This window comes from Bemisia tabaci, chromosome 7 (assembly GCF_918797505.1).
Source record: "Bemisia tabaci chromosome 7, PGI_BMITA_v3".
In the NCBI taxonomy this organism is placed as follows: domain Eukaryota; kingdom Metazoa; phylum Arthropoda; class Insecta; order Hemiptera; family Aleyrodidae; genus Bemisia; species Bemisia tabaci.
The window spans coordinates 21,675,970-21,698,363 of NC_092799.1; the positions used below are offsets into that span (position 1 = coordinate 21,675,970).

Below are 22,394 nucleotides of genomic sequence, written 5' to 3' on the forward strand. Positions count from 1 at the left end.
AAATCTGCGTGGAATACATAAAGAAATAAGCTGTTCGCAATGTTTGTTTACATGCACGCGTCGCGTGCTGCGCATGCGCCATGAGCGCTGTGCAATTCATGAATGAACCCACCCAAATCAGAACGGACCAATGAGAGACCAAGAATCCGGGTCATCGTACTCATCGTAGTACGCTAGTAGTACTAGGCGTAGTATTTTGTAGTGAACGTTGCCAGATCGAATGAGGAAATAACGGTGAAAGCTTTCTAGGATGGGAAACATGATAATATACCCTAGATTCGATAGGAAATTAGCATTTTCTTATCTTTCACACTCTGACTATATGAAAACGAACGAAATCTCTCGGAAAATAGCGTTATTCGTCAAAATCTGAAATTGGGTTAAATCGAAATCGGCGAAAAAGCCCCTCCTGGTGTGGATTTGGACCAATTTCTAGCATATTATTTGACTGCATCGGATGCACATTTTTGCAAAATTTCAAGGCTTAAAATGAATTTCTTTTCGCGCAGCAGCGTTGCCGAATGTAAACCTGTAAAATTCCACGTCTACCAAACGGAAGAAGATTTTGAAGTGCGGTTTGCGCGAAAATTCTTCTGATAATACGATCTGTCAGAACACATCATTAAAGTTGAGGTTTTATTAATTTAAATCTGCAGTGTTGTCACTTTTCATATTTCTTCCTGGTCAATTTTTTTTAAAAAAGTTCCGTATATTATCAAATGCTTCTTTTCAAAATGAAACAAAAAACTTTTCATTGAATTAATCGTAATTTTCCGGACGTTTTGATACGTCATACTCTCCAGGGAAATAACGCAGGCGAGAGTTATGAGCGTTTAAATATTTCGCTCCACGCGCGCCGACAGAAACCCGGGCGCCGCGCGCCGCTTGCAGCTTCAAGTTTATCTCCTTGCCTCTCTGCTCTATAGCCACCGACAAGCTCATGGCGGTGCGACAAGTCAATCCCATCTCCTTCCGATTCAGTTTTACCCTGCTGAGCCCCCACTCCCCCCCCCCCCCCTAAAAAAAAATCCTGTCTTATTTCCGCTCGTACAAGACTCTACTGCAGCTTATTCCAATAAATTAAAATGATGGAATATCATTACTAATGCGGCAACTCGTAAAAACGTTCCAATCTATTTAAAACGAAACATTGTAGAGCAATTTTGAACTTTGTGAAAAATGTATGGCTCCGACGGGCCCTCAAAATGTTTAAATTTGGCAACATCTTTGCATTTTTGCCAATCATTGAGGGCTAATGAATAAAAAATTAACGAAGGAAAAATCAAACGACCTAACACAATTTCCTCTTTTTTAATTTTACGTGTAGAGACGGCAAACTTATCATTAATTTCAATATGCAGTTACGCAGGCTTTGATTGAAGAAGAAGAAGAAGAAGAAGAAGAGTAAGTTCCTCCTTGCGGATTTTAATTCTGTCCCTTTCGCCCTTTCACTCTGCATGCGAGACTAATTTTTCCCGCCAAAACCTTGCGCTGAGCGCGCAGCCAATGAGATTCCTGATATGAGAAGCGCGTGGAATTCAAATTGACGCGTGATTGATGCGCGAGCAAACAGGCCTTTCCCCTCTCTTCTTTACGTTTCATTTTTTTACTTTAAAGGGGAGAAATAAAGGATAAAAGGGGGACAAGAAGGCAGAGAAATTTGACAAAAAAAGAAAGAAGACAAACCTTGGCTACTCGGATAATTTCGGGAATGTTCAGGTAGGCTTGTACAGGAGGTAAGCCTTTTCCGACGAGGTAGGATTCGTCGGCCTTCTGTCGATGCATGTGCATCTTATCCTGTTCTGAGTAAATAGCGACTGACTTGATACCCAACTCATTGCAAGCACGGAATACACGAATGGCAATTTCACCTGCGAACAAATGTATACTCATGAGTGTTGCTATGTCAAGTATCCAAGATATCACTGCAAGCTGGGAAAATTACGCGATTATAATCGTCAACAACATATATTCGTGCTCCTTCTTCATTCATTTGGACGTATTTCTGCCCAACGGAACTATGTGCATTATGACGTGAGCTCTGTTATGCGCATATCCTTATGGGTCTCAGGATCCATGTCTTAAGTAATGCACATAGTTCTGTTTGGCAGAAATACGTCCATTTGTGGGGTTTAAGATTAGCACAATGAGGTTGAGGTTCGATTCTTTGGTTCAAAGAGAGACTTGGTCCACATTTGGCAAAGAGGAATCAAGCCACATCAGATATTGCCGGACTTAAATGGGCAATTTAATTTTTTACAAGAGATACGTTTGTGCGGATTCCTTTGAAAATTTTATGGCATTCGCCTCGTACTATGTGCAGAAAATTCACTGAAATTTGCACAAAAATCTGCACAACTGTTTTCATGTGAACAATTGAATTGCCCAATTAAATTTCGCAATAGCTGATGCGGCTTGGTTCCTTTCTGCTAAACGCGGTCCACTTGACGGTACCACGGTACAGCGGTCAAATGACATTTTCAAAAAATATTTTGATAATACAAATTTTGTGGAAAATTGAACACAATGGTTCTTTTTTTGTCTCAAGATTTGAGTTAAAATTTTCTTGGCGTCGAAGGTTCCGTGTGAATTTTCAACTTTCAACACGCTTGTTTTAGAAATCTTATGAAATATCACTTAACACCTTCACCCGCAATACCCTTCAATTAGGTGAATTTTAATTAACTTTTGAGCTGGAAATTAGCAACTCAATTTTACATATTTTTCGAAACTCTGCCTAGATAGCGGCTGTTGACCGTCATTCCTCTCTTTCTTATATTTTCCTGAAATATGACAAAATTCAGAATGGTTAAAATTTGCCACTTTTAAATCCGAACACACGACAATTGTTGTTTAAAAAGTCGAACATATTCTGGAAAGCAACAATTAAAGGGGATTCGACCATTTTTCCCTGAAAGTTCCGTCATTTTTACTGACATTTCTCAGTTACCTATTGCGGCTATCCTTGACTTCCAAGTAGCAATGATCGCGATAATTTGTGATTTGATCGGATGATGTATCGCAATTCTATCGACGTCCAATTATTGCAATTTCATTGGATAAATTTACAGTAAAATTTCAATTTTATCGACGGCGATCTATAGTAATGATATCGAAAAAAATCGTGATATATTGAGATAAAATTTCCATTTTATCGATTGAGGATAATTGCTTGGATGTTGATGATCATAGCGATTTTATCGTTAAAAAATCGTGAAAAAATGACGACTTTCAAAATATCGCGATTTTTCCGTTGAAAAATGCTCCTTGGGCTGTGGCAACCACGTGAAATTATTTGGGACGAAAATGTCAGAGATCAGACGTCGAAATCAAGAAAATAAAATAGATGAGTATGATGAATTACCTCTATTAGCTACTAGGACACTTCGGATTGGTTTATATTCTACACTGGTTGAAAAGTTTGATTTGGCGAGTGACAAGGAGATGAACTGGTTCTTGAACTGGCCGCGAACGGCTCGAGACATTCTATTTATCGTCATCTTGAATTTATTCCTATAATACTTCAGTTAACTTGGACCACACATCTAAAACAGACAAAGAAGATGATTTCTGTTAGCACAATGTTCAGACGTTCAAAGTTGATAGGTACCGTGAGAAGCAAAAACCAAAGATGAAGACATATTTTTTGAACATGTGATATGTGACCGTCCTTTGCTTAACATCTCGAAGTGAAATACGGGGTGATTTCAGTGGCGAGGCTTGAATGATCAATAATCGATATTTCCCCATTGAAGCAATGGTAAAGAATCGATTACGAAGGTGATCGCCTACAATTTATTTTTGACGACAAGGCGGAGAATTTCTCAAAATCTGAATTTTCGACCCAACTTGGCAACTCAAAAAGTAACCACGCTGGGGCAAATGAGTGAATTTTTGAATGAAACTTTGCAACGTTGCGATGCAATTAGGTTCCTCTTGCTCACACCCCTTCGATTGAAAAGCAGCCCCTTGCCCCATCCCCCACCGCATCCTCGTAAGGATTTTTAGAGGCTTCATCACTATCGAATTTCTGATTCAATGCTCTAATTATCCTCCCAACATGTGATCTGATTGTAAGCGCCACGCAGTGGAACGAGTCAGTCAGAGAGGTCGGACATGCAATTTTTTACTAAAACTGCAAATTTTGATGTTTAATTCGTCAAAATTTAATTTTAAGGGATGATTCTAGAGGAAAATTTCACGAGGAAACCAATGGAAACACTTTCAAAATCTCAAAGTATTGTATATTGTCAAACCAACCCCATAGACTCGATCCACTGTGCGGCATCACTGTAAGGGCGAGAAAAATGCTTATGCAATTAATAATCAATTATTTCATAATTAATCCGCTCCCACGGTGGAAACGCAGAGCTATGTTCGCTATGTTCGGCAGAAGAGACGAAATGCAAATAAAATTACCCGTGCTCATTGATGCTTCTCTAATCAATGACAAATAATCATTTGAAGAGGAAAGGACGTTTAGATTGCGAGACACGTCGGAAAAAAATAGGTCACATTATAAATTCATCCATAAAATTCGAACGTTTCGGCAAGTGCGGCGGCGAGGGAGGGGAGTAGTTATTAATGTAACAGCCACTTTAAAACCTGTAATCGTCGATCTCATCTAGTTCATGAGATTAAGTTCGTTGGCTCGCATGAAAAAATCTACTTGAAACAACAATGACAGGCGTAAGTAGCGAAAAGGAAGAGCCGGATTCATGACTAGGCCCGCGGCATTAATAATTTGTTGCGGTAATTTGCACAGATTTCATGGCTGAGCATATTTGGACTGCGTTTAGCAGGAGGTAGGCAAGTTCTTTTGGAATCGGAGATATTACTCCTATTTGGAGAGAAAAGCTATGGTATAGGGTTGGGTGAAAGGTTTGAGGAACTCCATTGGATGATGAAATGATCTCACAAACTTTTGCCTAATAGGTTTTATTTTTTAAAATGGATTAATTTTTTATGCGTGGTGGGGTATAATATATTTATTCAAAGCCTCAAAAGCCTCGAAACGTGAATTGGTGTTCAGATCAAGATTCACTTCATACGATCTTTTTTCAACAATAGTAGAATGTTGTCTTCCTCTCTTGAGACGGCTCCTTCGAATTTTTGCTCGATAGATAATACAGGATGACAAAAATTTCTTGATTTCAAAATTTGGCGACTTTTAAATGTTTCTTTCTCTTTGGGAGGAATGATTTCTCATATAAATTATTTTCACGAAAAATTGTAAGTGTTTTGAAATTGAAAAAAGTAAAGTCTTGGCTGTATGGGTGAAAAAAAAATTCAAGATAAGTATGGCAGCTAAATTCCCTCATTTTTCAGGGCTGGACAACATTTCTGACTTTTCCTTTATTTTTCGAGAACTTGTCACTCTGTGTCAGTAACCTTCAGTACTCACTTGTTTTATCTGCCTTTGTCGCCATTCACACTTGCATTTTTTTAGTTTAATTGTTTTTTTAAACCTTTTTGCCTCGTTATGGATTTTGGGAGTTTTAGTCTTTTCACCATTTTCCGACTTAAAAAATTCGAATCTTTGACTTTAAAAAAAACCGATTTTTATTCTTTGGTAAGACTTCTCCCTCAAAAATCACAAGTTAAACCAAATTCAAAGAGGTTACTCGTCCTGCGCTGGGGAGGAATGACTCTCCGCTAATTATACCCATTATTTACGGATATAAGAATGTGTGTTGCAAAAAACATCACTTGTGAAACGAGTAGCTCATCAATATTACGCGATCGCGTTCTTCAACAAGCATTAGCCACGCTCCGAAACGATGAGGAATGGCGAACTTTTTTTGGAATTTCGGGTACAGAAATTAGTCATTTTCATGAATAATTTATCAAGCTTTGCCTCTGCATGTCAAACGTAGACAAGAGCAGAAAGGAAACTAAATTGGTGGTTACGTTAAATTTACTCCGCTCCATAATTTGGAGGTACGTGTCTGATTTCAGTCACTGACCTAAAAATTTTCTCTTTCTTCTTCATTCACAAAAGATGTTCGGTTAACGGTTACGAAAAGAAGAGCCGAAATTCCCGAATCCGACGTCTCTAATCCTGGAGATTTGGATGACTTTCTGGATTTCAATTGAAAAAAGTTCATGGACTCATTATCAAAGACAGAGTCAGTTGTCCAAATCAGATAGCTGCGTGACTATTGTAACGTGTATCGACCATTAACAAGAGTGCCCAGGAGCTAATCAGAGTCAGCTGATCGATGAATTAAACATTTTTATGCAAATGAGGAGCTCTCGGCACTCAATGTAGCTTGCCTCGGCATGCACCTACTAAAACTAAAGAGAATTGTTCATTTTCAAAACTGAACGAGAGTAAATTGGTGGAGGTTTCCCTAAAATTATAATCGAAAGGTGAGATTTCGTGGTCTTCTAGGTTCAGGATGCAGTAGTTGAACATTTTGATCGTATAAGGTGAAATTTTTGAAAAAAATGGAGGTATCAGTTGTCCACGGTCGACTTAATTTAAAAAAAAAAAAAGAAAAAAAAAGCGAACGGTGGAGTGCTGGGTTCACACTCTTCTGAGGGAAAATCAAAGCCAGAAAAAAAACCTGTCCCCCACCTGAACTTCCTGAAAACCCCATTCTATTGCTTGTGGGAATGTAGGGTCTTATTTTTAGAGTTTTTTTCTAATGGTTTTTAATAACACAAAAAAGAAGAAAATTCAGAACTTGAATTTTAGTATTTCAAGCTTCATTCAAGCAATACAACGTAGTGTGATTTTGCAGTTTTCAATATGCTTATCTAGAAATCGCATGAATATCAAAAGCCATGATGGTGCACTTGACCCTTTAAATTGAAACTACAGCTGTTAAAATAGAGCTTGATAACAGTGCTTTTATCTACCAAAGTGCAAAATAAAAGTGATTAATCTTAATTCAAAATTAATCTAATCGATCGAATTAGCCAAATTCTGACAAATCTAAGAATTGATAAGATCAATCTTATTATCTAAATGCAGAATCAATCTAATCAATCCTGTTACCTAAAAACGACAAACCGTCGGACAAATTAAATGAGAAACATGTTTTTTAAAACATGAGGGTTTTTTTTGTGTTTTTTTTTTCAACTTCTGATGCAACGCAAAAAATACGGAGCAACCAGATCGTCAGAGGAAAAAACTCACAAAACTTAAGCCTTATCTCAAGTTAGTGCATTAACTGAATTGGGTCGGTCAAAACACTTTAAAGAAATGTGCTTGCATGCATGATCAGTTGCTGCGTGAAATTCGCGTAATCAATCAGAGGAAATAAAGGGAAAATTTTCAGACACTGGCAATTTCCAGAGCAGTCCCGCATTGCATTCCTACAAACAAGAGGATGTTATTTGAATGCCACGAGTTGAAGCGATAACTATTCGAACACAGCCGTCAAGGGGTTGCATACCAACCATTCTGAAGGCGGGATTTGGACGCGGGGCGGATAGTGCAAATGCATATTTGCCAGGATGACACGACATGCGTGCGTAAATGCGACACGTTCTGCGTACATTTTGGGCAAAAAAATCCGAGGAAGGCAAACCAAACCGGAGTCGTGGCAGTTTGAAGTTTGCGATTCATATTACGTAGTCTTGAGAAAAATATTACTAAAATTTCAATTGATACATCTGCTATGTTCTGGGTACAAAAATGCTGGCTTCGAATGCGACCTCACGATCTTTAGTAATACAAAAATGGACTAAACTACTAACAGCTGAGTCCAGGTGCACGGAACTGAAGAAAGTATTCAGTCGCAATCTCAAAATCCTTTTTTTAAGTCAACTTTATTAAAGTAAGAAGCCTACGGAAAATATTTGGTACTTCAAAGAGTGACATTATAGTGTATTATTTTACATTGAGTCCTATGGAAGAAACAAAACCCCTCAAACGTAGGTATTATTCATGTGCTTTCGTTCTTTTTGCGCTGAATCCAGCCCAATTACTCCACATTAATTCCCTATTTTCAAGCGTGAAATTTGAGGCGTTCCAAAAAAAAAAACCGGGTCCCGTATTGACAAAAACAGGAGCGCATTCGGTGAATTAATTTAAATCTAATGCGAAACGATATGGCAGCATAGCACGTCGCTGATTCATGCTCATCTACAACGCATCGTTGCATAAGGACTCGCCGTCTGGAGCGTATATAGGGTGTCAAACCAAGGGTGTCAATACCGCGGTAGATGATGTCATAAACCGAATTTTTGATAGCGCGATATCTCGGTTATTATTCAACGTAGGAAGTTGCTGTTTGGACTGATCTTGAAATTTTCAGCTGATCGATGAGAATTGAGCATCTAAACGTCATTCTGAGATCATAACAACTGACCCATTAAGGGGAAGTCTCTAGGAGACAGAGACGATTAATCGAACGTATTTCTGTCAAACGGAACAATGTGCATTATGACGTGAGCCCTGTTATGCATATATTTGTAGGGGTCTCAGGGCTCATGTCTTAATGCACACAGTTCCGTTTGATAGAAATACGTCCAATAAAGCAGCCAAAACCCGATTTTGAACGACGAAAAGAAGTCCAGGGACGTTCAACACAACCTAACCAGAGCAGCTTTGGCTGTCCACCTGTCGGCGCTCAGGCTCTGAAACCAGTTGGATCGTATCACCTGATGATGTGCGCCACCATGACCGGCTCCAATGCAAAATGAAACGGACGTATTTGCAGGTAAATTGGACTTCATTTTGCAATTTGGAACTATAAACTCCAGCCCGGTTTAAAAAGGACGTATGTGCCATTAGTTTCCCTATGCCCGTAAGTGTTTTTCCATAAGAGCCAGAATTTATAGTTCCAAATTGCAAAATGCAGTCCAATTGAATCTCGGCCAGCTCTGCCGTGTTCAGGAAAAACGCCGCATGAACATTCGAGAATTGCCAAATTTCCCCGGATAACATATATATTTTTGAGGAATATCATGCATAATTTTCCTCAAAATTTTGTGATAATTTAGATTAAATTGCGTACAAAATTTTCCGAGAATTTGGAGGACATATATTCACATATTTATTTAAAAATTCGTATTTTATCTAAAGAAATTTGGTAACGCCTGAAGGTTTATGCGGCGTTTTTCCTTGGCGCGGCAAAGCTCTCTTCCCTGGTCAACCTTGGTTCTTTACGAGGAAAATTTTCCAATTTGAAGTCATTATAAAATAAAATAAATGCGGAAAATAGGGTCTAGTCCTGAGTGCTATGTTATCAATGACCTAAATATGTGACCACCCACGGAGAAAGGGATCTTTATCCCATAAAAGCTCGACTCTATAAAGTTATTGATACCAGAAGATATAGCAAAGTCCTGCGAACATTTTGGTGCGAAAAAAGTTGAAAAATGCTAACAGAACTGACTGCGGTTTGAAGTTTGCATATTTAAAAATGCACTTTCGAGAAAAAAACTTTTGGAATGACTTTCTGAACTTTTTTGATCTGTCATGTTTTGGGTGCAAAATGACTGGTCGGCCAGGACTTGCGATTAACTATTGAGATCTATGCATCAGGCAACACAAACTAATAGCGGCATCTGAAGGCCAATGCTCTGCATGGAAGGGGGGGGGGGCTCTTTATGATCTCCTCCATGAATGCATTCTCTTATGGAGGAACCTTTGCGCTTTCTTTTCCAGAGAAAAATAATTGGAAAATTGCTTCAAGGCACTCAAATAACGACATAGTAGGTCCTTTTTTTAACTTTTCTTATTTTTGAAACTGTAGAAGGACCTCCAATATTCCGAGGAGGCAAACACTTTGATCAAGTCTTTTACATGGAATACTTGTTGTTGGTTCAGAGGGGCCGACGAGAGAAGGGGGTTTATTGAATCGCACAACCCCCACCTCACTTCCCGACCTGTACCTGTAGGGATATCACTACATGAAAAAATTGAAAGTACCTTTGACATATGAAGCTTTGACAACAGAGAAATAACTCCTGTCTGTGCATAAATGAAAAGGGGAGGACAGACGAGAGAGCAGTGGCGACGCGTAAATGATCGATTATCGATATTTCTCCATTTGAAGCTGTGGTAAAGAATCGATTATTAAGGTGTTCGTTGCGAACACCCTGTTTATCGACCCTTTTCCATATGTTTAAATGACAGATCAATCGATACATCGCATAACACGCCGCGCCGCGCCAGTAGACGGGAGACAGTTCAGTTACCTTTAGCGCTGGCTTGATCACGACCTGTGTCAAGCATGACCTTGAACTGTGTCAAAGAAAGGTGACTGGCTAAAAATAAGAAAGCTCGAAAATTAAGCGACCGATTCGGCAGTGACGAATTTGAGACTAGTCTAATCCTAGAATCGGCTCCAGATTTTTATTAAAATTTGCGAATGTGGCCGGATATTAGCGAGGTATAGATTATCGCACTGCATGGGACCTAAAAATAATTCCGAAGACACGGAGAAAATAAATAATTAAATTATTCGGTTGCGTTAAAATAAATCTCGAGTCCTGCTTATAGCGGTCACTACTTATCTCGCGATACCCCTTGCCCTTCACCTTCGAATGACTGTGCTAAGCCGTGCTAAGGAAGAGCGCCGTATGAGCCTTCATACGTTGCTAAATTTGACGTATTTGTGCCAAATGGAACTATGTGCATCATGACGTGAGCCCTGTTATGCATATATTCTTAAGGGTTTCAGGGCTCATGTCTTAATGCACATAGTTCCGTTTGGCAGAAATACGTCCAATTTATTTGGATACATACAATAAGAATTATCAGGGAATCTTACGGATAGGTATCTACATTCAAATTTTGCGGAGAATTTTGTTGGTAACTGACCCAAAACATTTGTGAATTTAAAGGAAAAACATCTGTGAATTCAGAGGAAAAATATCTACAACTTTTCCCAAAAATGAGTGTTTTATGAGGGGCAGCCTTCAAATCTACATAAGGCTTTAGCGTTGGGAATGGCAGTATTGTCAAGAAATTAACTCTGCAAAGTTGATTCCTTGTCAAATTAAATACGATTCCATGTTCTGAAACTACACCGCACTATCGTACGAGTTTGGATCGAACAGACGTTTATTTCCAAAGGAACCTAAGTGACGAACTCTTTTGAGCCGTACTTTTCCTTATCCACCAAGACACTCAGAGTTCATGAATTATTAGGATTGTGGGGTTTTTAAAACATAAATGGTTCACTTGTGAAAGGAATACAAATTTTAGACATTATGCAAGCCGAGGACCGGACTCTGAAGTTGAAAGGGAACCGAGTGTAGGTCCGTGAAGCCGAAATTCGGAACTTTCCATTGGCAAAATTTCCATAACCTTGCGTTGACATTAGCGTCGGCGAGGGCACACTACGTGGTGAAAAGACCAACCGATTACACGTCCGTAGGGGAGAAAAAGAACAACTCCTTCTCGAACGCTCTACGGAGGCGTATCAAGTCTCCATCCACAAAATTAGAAATACATATTTCGAGCAATATGAAACATATTAATGAGCAGATAATTGAGATGTTTTGAAGGAATAATGAGTGAACTTACAAAATTAGTTTTGTAAAAGTATGACCTGGAAAGCGCGATTTGCCGAGCACGAGAAACACAAAACAATCACACCGATTTATCAATCTGACGACCGGCCGGTGCGCGACCGCGGCTCCAACTGTCCGACTGACAGAAAAACGCAGCAAAGTTCAAACAAACATCGCGATAGCTCCGTTGCCAAGTCGAGGCCTGAAAGGCTAGACCGTTCAGAAATTGGTGTGATAAAAAATAATGGTAGATAAAGAAGCGGGAATAAAACAAAAAGTGGGGGGATTCGAATTCTGGCCGTATTGGCCGTCCGTGGCAGAAAGAAAGGGGGGTCCACAAAAACTCAAAATCGAGTCCTTGATACCGGAACACGTTAAAGAAGTGTTCTGAAAACTTTTTTTTTTCCAAACAGAAACGCCCAAAATCGACATAACTGTCCAAAATGTCAGTCGAGTCTCGATTATCCGCGATCCGTATTAACCGCGGATTTATTCCAGTTCCGTACTGATGAATGATCAATGTACTGCGTACTGATCAATGACCCAAACTTTTAAACAAATCTTCCGGAAATGATGTTTGCCGGAATAACCTCTTTTGAGGTAAAATTTGCCAAATTTGTTCATTTGTTTTTGGCATTCGTTGTTAATTTGTTTTGTTTTACTAAAATTACATTATTATTCAATATTTGACTAGTTTTTAAATGAGCTCTTTTAAAATGAAGCCTTTAGGACTAGGTACTTTTCCTGACCAAATACCTCAGTTTCGGAGTATCTCCGATTTTCGATTATCCGCGGGGTCACCGCGGATAATCGAGACTACTATTAAAATTGACAACAGGACTTCATTTAGCAATTACGAACTACAATCAATGGCTCATTCGTAAAAACACGTATGCGCATAGGAAAACAAATAGTACGTATACCTCGTTTCTACACAGAGCCAGAGATTGTGGTTCATTGCAACATGAGGTCCAACTAAGTTAATAAGTTTACCCGGTTTTATTCTCGATTTGGTCCTTGACGCACATGAAAGAGACAGCTTTGATTTACCACGGATGATAGATACTTTGATAACCTAAAAAACTTCAAAAGAAGATACTTTGATAAATGCTTCTATACGGGATTAAGCTCATAAACCCTTTACCAATTCTTTTGGTTTCTGAGATCATGGCGCTGATCAACTTTTGTTTCCTTTTCATATCGAAGGAATAAATCCCTCTTGGTAGTTCACAACGATAATGAAAAATAACGCTTCATAGGAACCTGTTTGAATAGATTCAATTAGATGGCCTGATAATGAGGTAATTTTCTGTGACGCCGCGCCGCCGTTCAGTGCGACACGTGCACCATTATGGCGAGGGGAACTGACGCAACAGAAATTAAGATGCACGCGTTATTGTAGCATCATTTCAGGTAAATCTTACTTTATATAAAATCATGAGAGTAACGCGTAACGCATAACGTCTAAGGCGCGGGAGTTAGACCAACGAAGCGGTGAAGGGGCATAGTGGTAGCCCGATAGTTTGTCAATTAAATGCTGAAACATTTATGCTACGATGTTAAAATGAGATTCGAAAAAGACATTGCCTTTTGACTTTTAAATGCTTTAAAAGTCTCGTCCTGATGAAAAAACAGCATCCTCAAAGAACGCATACATCTTGCGATCAGATAAAACATTGGAAACATTGAAATAATTGGACAGGACTCGTGACTTTTCTATATTTATTATCCCTTTTTTTCGGTAATTATTATTGCTTCGGTAAAAAAATCAGACAGGAAAAAGTCAAATGGGAAGATGAATGTTTTCTGTTAAAATCGGGTGCATACTGAGATGAAATTTAGAAAATTCAATCTCATATAAAAAAAGTCAATTAGGTATACAGTTTCACCTTAGGATTCTCTGCACTATGCTTTTACCGTCTCACGCGGCATTTTGTTTCCAAATAATAAAAGAATTCGATCAACATCGAAATAAGTATTTTATAAAACCATTTCTTTTTACCATTAGTTTTATATTATCTTGTTTTGCTGAAAATTTCCAACTCAGAGACTAGAAGCTGCATTGATATGATAAACGCACCTTGAGCGCAAAACATTCGATCGTTTTCGCCGGAAAAAGATTAAAAACATGAATGAGCGTTTAGGGCGTAACGCTTGTCAGCACCTTGGTTCAGGGTCCGAGTAAATATTTACTTTAACAAAATATCGATATCCAATTATTTGTATAGCTTATACGTATCATTTGAGTTTGCTGGGCGCGTAATACTCTGACAATTGATTGATGAAAATGAACGGATAATCGCATGGTTCAGCATGTGTTGAACCATCTGACTGGTAAGTGGTCAGTGATGGGGGGGGGGGGGGGGGGGGCAAAATGTGTATAAAACGTTCTTAATAAAATTACATTGGCGAATTTTCGAAGACAGAAACCAGGGAGAAATAATTACTCCGAAATCTTAGAGGAGGCAAAAGTGCCACGAAGGAAGGGTATATGGTGGTTGCGCACATTATTTTTCCGCCTTCAATTTTCAGGATAGGCAAAATAATATCCTCCGTGTAGCAATAGTTATCTAAGAGAAGAATCTTGATGTTCCCAAAACATTTTGAACATATTTCCTGAATCTTTAATTTTGAAGAATGGGACCGAAAATACTTCTGGTGGTGAAAAATTGCCTCTTTCGTACAGATAAGTTTTTGGAAGATTAACAGTAAGGGAAAAAATTGAGTTTGCTGTTTCTCTTCAAATATTCAACGCTACCACGCCAATACCATTGGTATAAGACAATACCTTACATCAAAAAATCGTGGATGCACAACGGATTTTAATGAAATAAAGAGAAAGTGAATGAGATATATTTTAGCAAAATTATCGGCAGTCTGAACGCTGAAAAAAGCTCTTGACTAAACTAGATTTGATGGATTTTTAAGAGCCAGTCATTGAGGAAGAGAATGAAGTGAAGTGTTTTGCAACTCAGACTAGATGCTTCACACTCTTCACAGTTGGCGCCATTGGCAATGCTGCCTCTTGAGTCAGCTCTATCAAACTTCACTCAAAAGGTCAGAGAGCGAACTCAATTGCATAAAAAGTATAATAAAATAAAAGATAATGCGAGCTTTTATGGGCTTACGAGTGAAATCCGTGCTGTCTGAGTTATGTCACTCATGCGATGTGTACTTACGCACAGTTTGCGCTTATCAAACCTGGGTTTTGAAACATTCGACAGACCATTCACTGCTTACTTATACATTTTAAAAAATTTAAAAGTGAAATCAATAGGGAAATAGTCACGGAATTCTTTCGAAGAAAAACTGAGAAAAGTTAAATTTTAGCGGAGAGAAACCGAGTTACATCAAAATCGAACTGAGACAAAGAGCTTTGAAGGTTTGATTTCTTCATACAATTCGCGATGTTCGATAGATAAAGTTAAGCGCCTATCTTCAAATTAAAAATTTATTTTCTTCTAAACTTAGAATTTTTGACAGGAGAAAGTGTGCGAAGGTTTAGGCTTAAAGCTAGTCCTGACTTTGTTTTCTTGAAAATGTGACTAGGTTCCACTCTACGTGTTGATTGTTGGTTCAGTTTGTTTGACCTTGAACATGAAATCTTTTTTACTCCGCAAAAAAGAGAAATTAGTATAATGACGATTGATCAATTTACCCTGCTAAAGCTCATCACATATCGCACGAGCAGAGAGCGACCGGATTATGTTTATGTAGGTAAATGTTTTATTGAAAGTACCGGTGAAAATATGTGAACTTGAAATTGCTTCAAGCATTCCGCGCGTAGCTGAGAACTCTAAAAAAATTTGTTGATACAGACATCTAACGCTAAGCTATTTTTTTTTACTCATTAAGTGGCGCTAAACTGTTTGACCTTTTTTGGGACTTGAAGGAAGGTTTTTTTATGACAACAAAACATTCATTCTCCAGCCTTTCAAGTTGAAGGACGCACAATGGATGGATCATTTTGGGCAAGAATTTTATACGAGATGGATTCGACGGATGTTTATTTGCATGTGCATCAGATTTAGGAGGCTTTGATGGGTTCTTTTAGGTAAAGAGCTATTTACTTATTGTAGCAATTTTATGGATGTGAATCTCTTTATTTACCTTTGCTTACAACGTGACGGGGCAAAGTTGTTCTGAGGAGACAGAATTCGTTTGGGGAACGTGGAACAAACTAAAAATTCTCCAAAAACGCTTTGAAACTAATAAAATTTACAATTATTCAGTGAGAAAAGACAAACTTTGAAATTAACCATCGGGGAATTTGCCCCTGCTTTCCCCAAAGGAAGCCCCTGGGTCAAAAATATTCCCTACACCGAGAGGAAAAATCGGGGGAAAAGTTTGGCAGCGATGTGACTGATGTGTCAACACAAACAGAGGCGCACTTCAAACATCAAACAAAAGATTGGACCGAAACTTACTTATCAATCGAGCACCTTGGTCCATAACCTGCGTTCCAAGATACGATTTCGAGACTTGCTCCCATTCCACCGCCCTAATCTTCTAGATAATTCTAGGCGGTTTAGCAACGCATTTTGCGGAGTTCTGTTGCCTTTCCCGCCTTTTAAAAAAGCAAAACCAAAAAAATTCGATGGCATATAAGAGTCCTTAGTTTAATGGAAGGGGGTGGGGAGGAGGAGGAGGAGGAGGAGGAGGAGGAGGAGGAGGAAGGAGGACAAGGAAGACAAGGAGGAGGAGGAGGACGACGACAAGGAGGAGAGGGAGGACAAGGAGGAGGGGGAGGAGGACACGGAGGAGGAGGAGGAGGAGGAGGAGGACAAGGAGTAGGAGATGGAGGAGGAGGAGGACAAGGAGTAGGAGATGGAGGAGGAGGAGGAGGACAGGAAGGAGGAGGACAGGGAGGCGGAGGACAGGGAGGAGGAGGAGGAGGAGGAGGAGGGGGAGGAGGGGGAGGAGGAGGAGGAGAGGTTTTGGTTCCGAATAATCGAAAATCAAAAAATCTCGTCGAGAAGGGGGGAGGGGGAAGATTATACATCTTCACCAGGTACAAAATGCACGATGCATTGTGCATAAAATGTTAATGTTAAAACTATCAAGGGATTCTTTTTCGTCGCACAACGAAACTTTACTCATGATTTCGCATAGTCGAAGAGGATAATTGAAAAAAAAGGACAAAAACAGGTTGGTTGGTGACCGATGCAACTCTTACGGTTCAAGGAGGTTTTAACGTTTAAGGATCGAAGGTGAGTACGACCCTGGGCCTTTGACTATGGGGAACTCAAATTTGCAGTTTTTCACCAATCGAGGTAAAATTTTAGGATCCGTCATGCGTCATGGCGAGCAAGCCTAATCTTTAGGACCCACAATAATTTTATGCATACCCATTATGTGAAATGGCACATAGAATGCGGCAGATTGTGTCCGATTTTTTCAGGCGTCACGTTTGGTCAGTTCTCCGCGAGTCTTTTGGCGCAAAAGCCTCAGTTTTAAGCATATGTTTGCGCATGGCGCCTGGTAAAATTGGTACGCTGATCAAATGTGGGCTGAAACGCATTCGTTATTCGTTCGGTCCAAAATATTCCAATGCACTTCATTGAATTATCAACTCGATCCGTCCACAAATTTAGCAATTTTGGTACACTTCCCACAAGATTCTTCGAGGTAGCCTCTTTCCCTAAACTGCTAATGATGCTGAGATGAAACCGCTAATCGATTGCCTATCGTTCGTTTCAGCTGGAAACTACGCTACACATCATATCGAGGCTGGAGTTGTTCAGTCTAAAATGGACTGCGTTTCAGTAAAAAGGAACCAAGCTACATCAGATATTGCCAAACTTAATCTGGCAACTTAATTTTTTACACGAAAACAGTCGGGCGGATTTTTGTGCAAACTTCAGTGAATCTACCGCACAGTCCGAAGCAAATTCCTCACAATTTTCAAAGGAATCCGCATGAACGTTCTCTTGTAAAAAATCCAATCGCCCAGTTAAATTTGGCAACGGATGATGTGGCATGGTTCCATTTTGCTAAACGCGGTCCAAATGGACTGCATTTTGCAATTTGGAACTATAAGTTCCGGCCCGGTTTAAAAACAACGCATGTGCCATTAGTTTCCCTATGCACATAAGTGTTTTTTCAGATGAGCCAGAATATACAGGTCCAAATTGCAAAATGCAGTACAAATGGACTGCATTTTGCAATTTGGAACTATAAATTCTGGCTCAGCTGAAAAAACACTTATGTGCATAGGGAAACTAATGGCACATACGTTGCTTTTAAACAGGGTCAGAATTTATAGTTCCAAATTGCAAAATGTAGTCTAAATAGTCCAGTGCACTTATTTGCTGTATCAACCTGATTCCAAGATTTCATCCCCAAATCCAGAAATGTCGTTACATCTCCCCAGATATTTTTGGAAAGCTCTCTTTTCTACAACCGCGTATCGATTACCTCTCTTCGGTTTCAGCCGAAAACTAGGCTACACTGTGTGGCGGCACGGCGAGGCTGGAGCTAGGGGCTCCATTCATAACTTTAATTGGCCGCGTCGCGTCGCGGTCGTCGATGTAGCCGAGAGCGTCGCGACGCCTGTCAACAGCGCGGCGCGCCGAGACGGGGTTCGAGCGTTGCGTCGACGCACGTCCAGACACCCCCCCCCCCCCCCCCGTGGGCATCGGATGCTGTGGAGGAGACGTGGCGCGGGTTGATCGCACTACAATGATCTGTTTGTGTCGGCGAAGAGGCGAGCGCGTTCGTGTTGTCTCGTGCACACACACCACACCGGGTTAAAAAGATCGGGGCGCCCTCTGAAAGATGACAATAGGTCATACGACACGGCGAAGCTGTTGTCAGACGAATGATTGGACTAAATTTTGTGAGCACTTGCAATTTCTTGCTCGTCTATAAGAACACTAACGTGCATATAGGGAAAGTAGTAGTACGTACGTCATTTAGAAAATAAGCCAGATATTTTAGCTCCAGATTGCAAAATGGACGTATCCTTGCTAAATGGAACTATGTGCAAGAGGAAAGATGGGGTGCACTCGTTAATTGAGGGCCATAAGAATGAATGGGGATTTAAAGGTGCCAGTACTGCCAGTGACGTCAACGGCAACGAAGCCGTCTCCATTGTGGTTCTTGCTCGTCTTTAACCCATGAGCCCTGTCCACAAGGCTCTTGTCACATCTCACGAGTAAGCGCTCAGTTCCTTTTGATTTAATGTAAAATCCCGCTTTTTCCATTTTCTCAAAAGGAACTATATCCACTTTTACATTGTTTCTTACCAGTTCACCACGAGCACACTCCATCTTTCCACTTGCACATAGTTCCTTTTAGCATAAATACGTCCAGATGAATGTTGGAGTCCAATGATCGATTATCGACATTTCCCCGTTTGAAGGTGTGGTAAAGAATCGATTATTAAAGTGTTCGTTGCGAATACCCTGTTCATCGATCCTTTTCCATAGGTTTAAAAGGCATATCGATCGATACATCGCAAAGTATGCCACGCCACTGTTGGAGTCCCGAAAGTAAAAGCTTCCACCAGTGCCAAGATACCATCGGAGGGTCCCTTCCCGATGAAAGTCAGTGTCCATGCTCTTCCCATAAAGGCACTCTACATGAAGGTATTCTGCCGTGCTAAGGAAAAACGCCGCATGAACATTCGAGAGTTGACAAATTTCTTCTGTTAAAATGTTTATTTTTGAAGGAAATTATCAATATTTTTCCTTGAACTTTTCAGATTTTTTAGATCAAATTACAAACAAAATTATCGGAAAATTCGGAAGAAAAATATGCACAAGTTATCTTGAAAATTACAGATTTGTCAAAGGAAATTTGGCAACGTCTGAAGGCTCATACGGCGTTTTTCCTTAGCACGGCAGTATTCTGGACATCCTGTCTCATCTCCATTATTCATCAATGACGAACGACTGACTGCCGCTCACCGTAGTGCAAGCGAGATCATAAGGTGAAAGCCGAAACGACAACGGTAATCTGCCGTGCTAAGAAAAAACGCCGTATGGACCTTCAGGCGTTGCCAAATTGTCTGTGATAAAACACGAATTTTCTGGTAAACTTATGAATATTTTTCTTCCAATTTTTCAGATAATTTTGTTCGCAATTTCAACTGAAAATTCAAAGGAAAAATATTCACACCTTTCCTTAAAAATAAATATTTTATTGGAGAAAATGTGGCAACTCTCGAATGTTCATACGGCGTTCTTCCTTAGCACGGCAGTAATGCCCTTGCGAGTGCATCATGGCAAAATCGTCGCGCGGATCCAGGCTCTGACGATTCACGCGGCCTGAGACGATTTTCGAAAGTGCGAAATTGCGATCGGCCGCCCTCCTTACCCGTTATTGCAGACGAGAAATTGATTGATTCCTAATTACGAACGGTGCGCCTTGCGCGAGATTTTCGCCCATTTATTCAAGACGGAGTCAAGTTTCCAATTTTTATGGGTGCTCTACTTACAGGGTGTCTACTGGCCAAGAATCAATACTTTTACAGTACTTTTCTACTCCATTCCCAAGAAATTCAGTACTTTTTCAGTACCTCCAATTGACGAGATTCGAAAATTTTCAAAAACTTGAATTTCTCGCTCGAACTGCGACAAAAATGACAAAAATTCCGGACCTTTTCGCGAAATTCCGCACTATTTCAGTACTTCCGGATCGCCCTTAAAAAATCAGTATGTACTATATCCGGACTTTCCGAAAATTCCGGACTTGTACACACCCTGACTTAGACCCGGTTCTGACACCTCTTGAAAAATGAGCTCTTAAAATTTGGGCCTTTTTTATTTTTCCGTGGAGACCCGGAAATTTTATCAATATATTGCTAAAATTACACAAAAAAGCTATCCGCTCAGAAACCCATTTTGCAAGATGCTGGAGAATATTTATCACCCGATCCAACGACGATTTTTCGACCCAACTTGAAAAAAGTCGTTCTCAAAACTTTTCCTGCGAGCCGGTCATTGAAATCGATGGACAAAGCTATAGAAAAAGAAGAAAAATGGGATATGGATGGATTCTGTCGGTATAAAAGCAGGTGGTTACAATGGGCAAAGCAGGTAGGTAATATGGACTAACTAACGGCAACCCACGAGACCCTATAATTAGTTCATCATTTTCTTCCTTAGTCTACAGGAACCACCCCTTCAACCGATAGGATCCCTCTATAGCGGTCATCCATAAATTCCGTAAGGCACTTAACCCCATTTTTAGACCCCCCCTCCCTCCCCCTCGCAATGCACTGTAAGGCTGTCAGAGACCCCCCTTTCCCTCAAGATCCTTACGTAATTTATGGACGGCCCCATATCTATATTGTCTCCTCAAGATCCTTACGTAATTTATGGACGGCCCCATATCTATATTGTCTTCTTTGTCTATCCCTTTGTCTACAGAGGCGGATCCAGCAATTTGGCAACACCGGATTTTCTCCATTTAAACCTATACTACATAATCGATTCTTATCGGAGCACGTGGCCCTTCCAAAAATCGATACGTTTCCATAGGTTTAAATGGAGGAAATCCGGTGTTGCCAAATTGCTGGATCCGCCAATGTTTGTCTACCATCAATTTCAGTAATCAGTCTTCTAAAAACGTCATAAAATGGAAAATAGAAGCAATGAGCTAGTTCCGTTCAGTTGCAGGTTCAATTACTGTGGAGTTATTGGAGTGAAAAAGACGACAAAATTGAAGAGGTCGTTCATTAATCTGAATAAGCGTTGAGGGGACGTTTAGCCCACTGTTTAATTAGCGCTTTAACTGTTCGCTTGCCAACAAATACAGCTCTACGGTTAACGCCGATCCGAAATAACACGAGAACTTGCACTCCGACCATCTTCATCGGAGAAGTCGTTCAATTGCGATAGGGCTTCGATAAACCTCGATTAAGGACACCGAAAAAAATGGTACGCTGTTTTGGCACCTAGAATGTCAAAAATGTGTGTGGTCATCCTAATAAGATATGCTACCTTGATTGCCAACGCAGTTGAATTTGCATTCGTAGGATGTAAAGTTAACTGCGAGGGCAGTTAAGGCAGCATTTTGGGATCACCAGACACATTTTTGACATCCTAGGTGCTAAAACAGCATACTATTTTTTTCAGTGGAGTCTGCGGGGGGATGTCCAAATCGCTGCGATCAGAGAATGATTTAAGGCTAAGAAAAATGGTCAGCTTGGATCCCGGATAGAGAGTGTTTTAGCGACTCCGTACCTTTAAGAGGGGGGGGGGGAGGAGGGATGGGGACTGAAGGTCTGAGCGCTCCCAGTCAGTGCATTGAGGACTCAGGAGACCCATTTTCCTCTCCAGAATTCCTTCAAAAAACAAAAAAAATATAAGATCATGATAATTTGTAAAATGTGCCCACTGAGTTTGTTTTCAGCAGCAGGTCCTCCTGTTTTTCAGAGAAAACAATTTCTTTGAAACAATTTCGCACTTTACCGAAGGTCAAAATCTACGTTACTTGAGCATGGGGAGAAATTTCAACATGAACGTTTGGTTGATACGGGAAGTAAAACAAAAAATAACCCTAGCCTCCGGTTGACAGTTTCCAGAGGAAATGCCAGCTATTTTCCCTTAGAAGAAATTAAATAAAAAACGAGTGCGGAATATACCATCGGAGGAATGCATTTCTCCAGTCCCTTCATTGTTTTCTGCGCTAAATTCACCGCGAACTATACGCACCAGAATCAACACAAAACTTGTGTTGGCTCGTGTTTCACTTCCGATTCAAACCAAAAGTCCCTGGTAAAAATTGGCAGTAGAATCTGTGTTCCAAAATACCATAGACTTAAAGCAGGCTGCAAGATTTCCAATAGCTTCTGTAGCCGGCTGTACTTATAGCCTTTTATAGCCGATGGCGATTTAGCATTAGCCAGACGATAAAGTTTATGCTAAACGTTACTAAATACGGATACTAAGACTTAGTGAGTTTTTGGACTA

The 22,394-nt window shown here is 40.1% G+C and overlaps 1 protein-coding gene across 3 annotated transcripts in view; it reads right to left on the reverse strand.

Moving 5' to 3' along the window:
- The window catches only part of PCB (Pyruvate carboxylase), a 51,406-nt gene that overhangs the window by 13,292 nt on the left and 15,720 nt on the right, over positions 1–22,394 (reverse strand). For 2 of the 3 annotated variants that reach the window (XM_072302401.1, XM_019040167.2), the window contains exons 2-3: positions 3,365–3,545; positions 1,687–1,871 (exon numbers count right to left, since the gene is read on the reverse strand). In XM_072302401.1, the coding sequence (XP_072158502.1) occupies positions 1,687–1,871; positions 3,365–3,500 (321 nt within the window). In that variant the 5' untranslated portion in view covers positions 3,501–3,545. Of the gene's footprint in view, positions 1–1,686; positions 1,872–3,364; positions 3,546–11,488; positions 11,646–22,394 lie in introns of those variants that run through there. The other variant, XM_019040166.2, reaches the window with a different exon arrangement.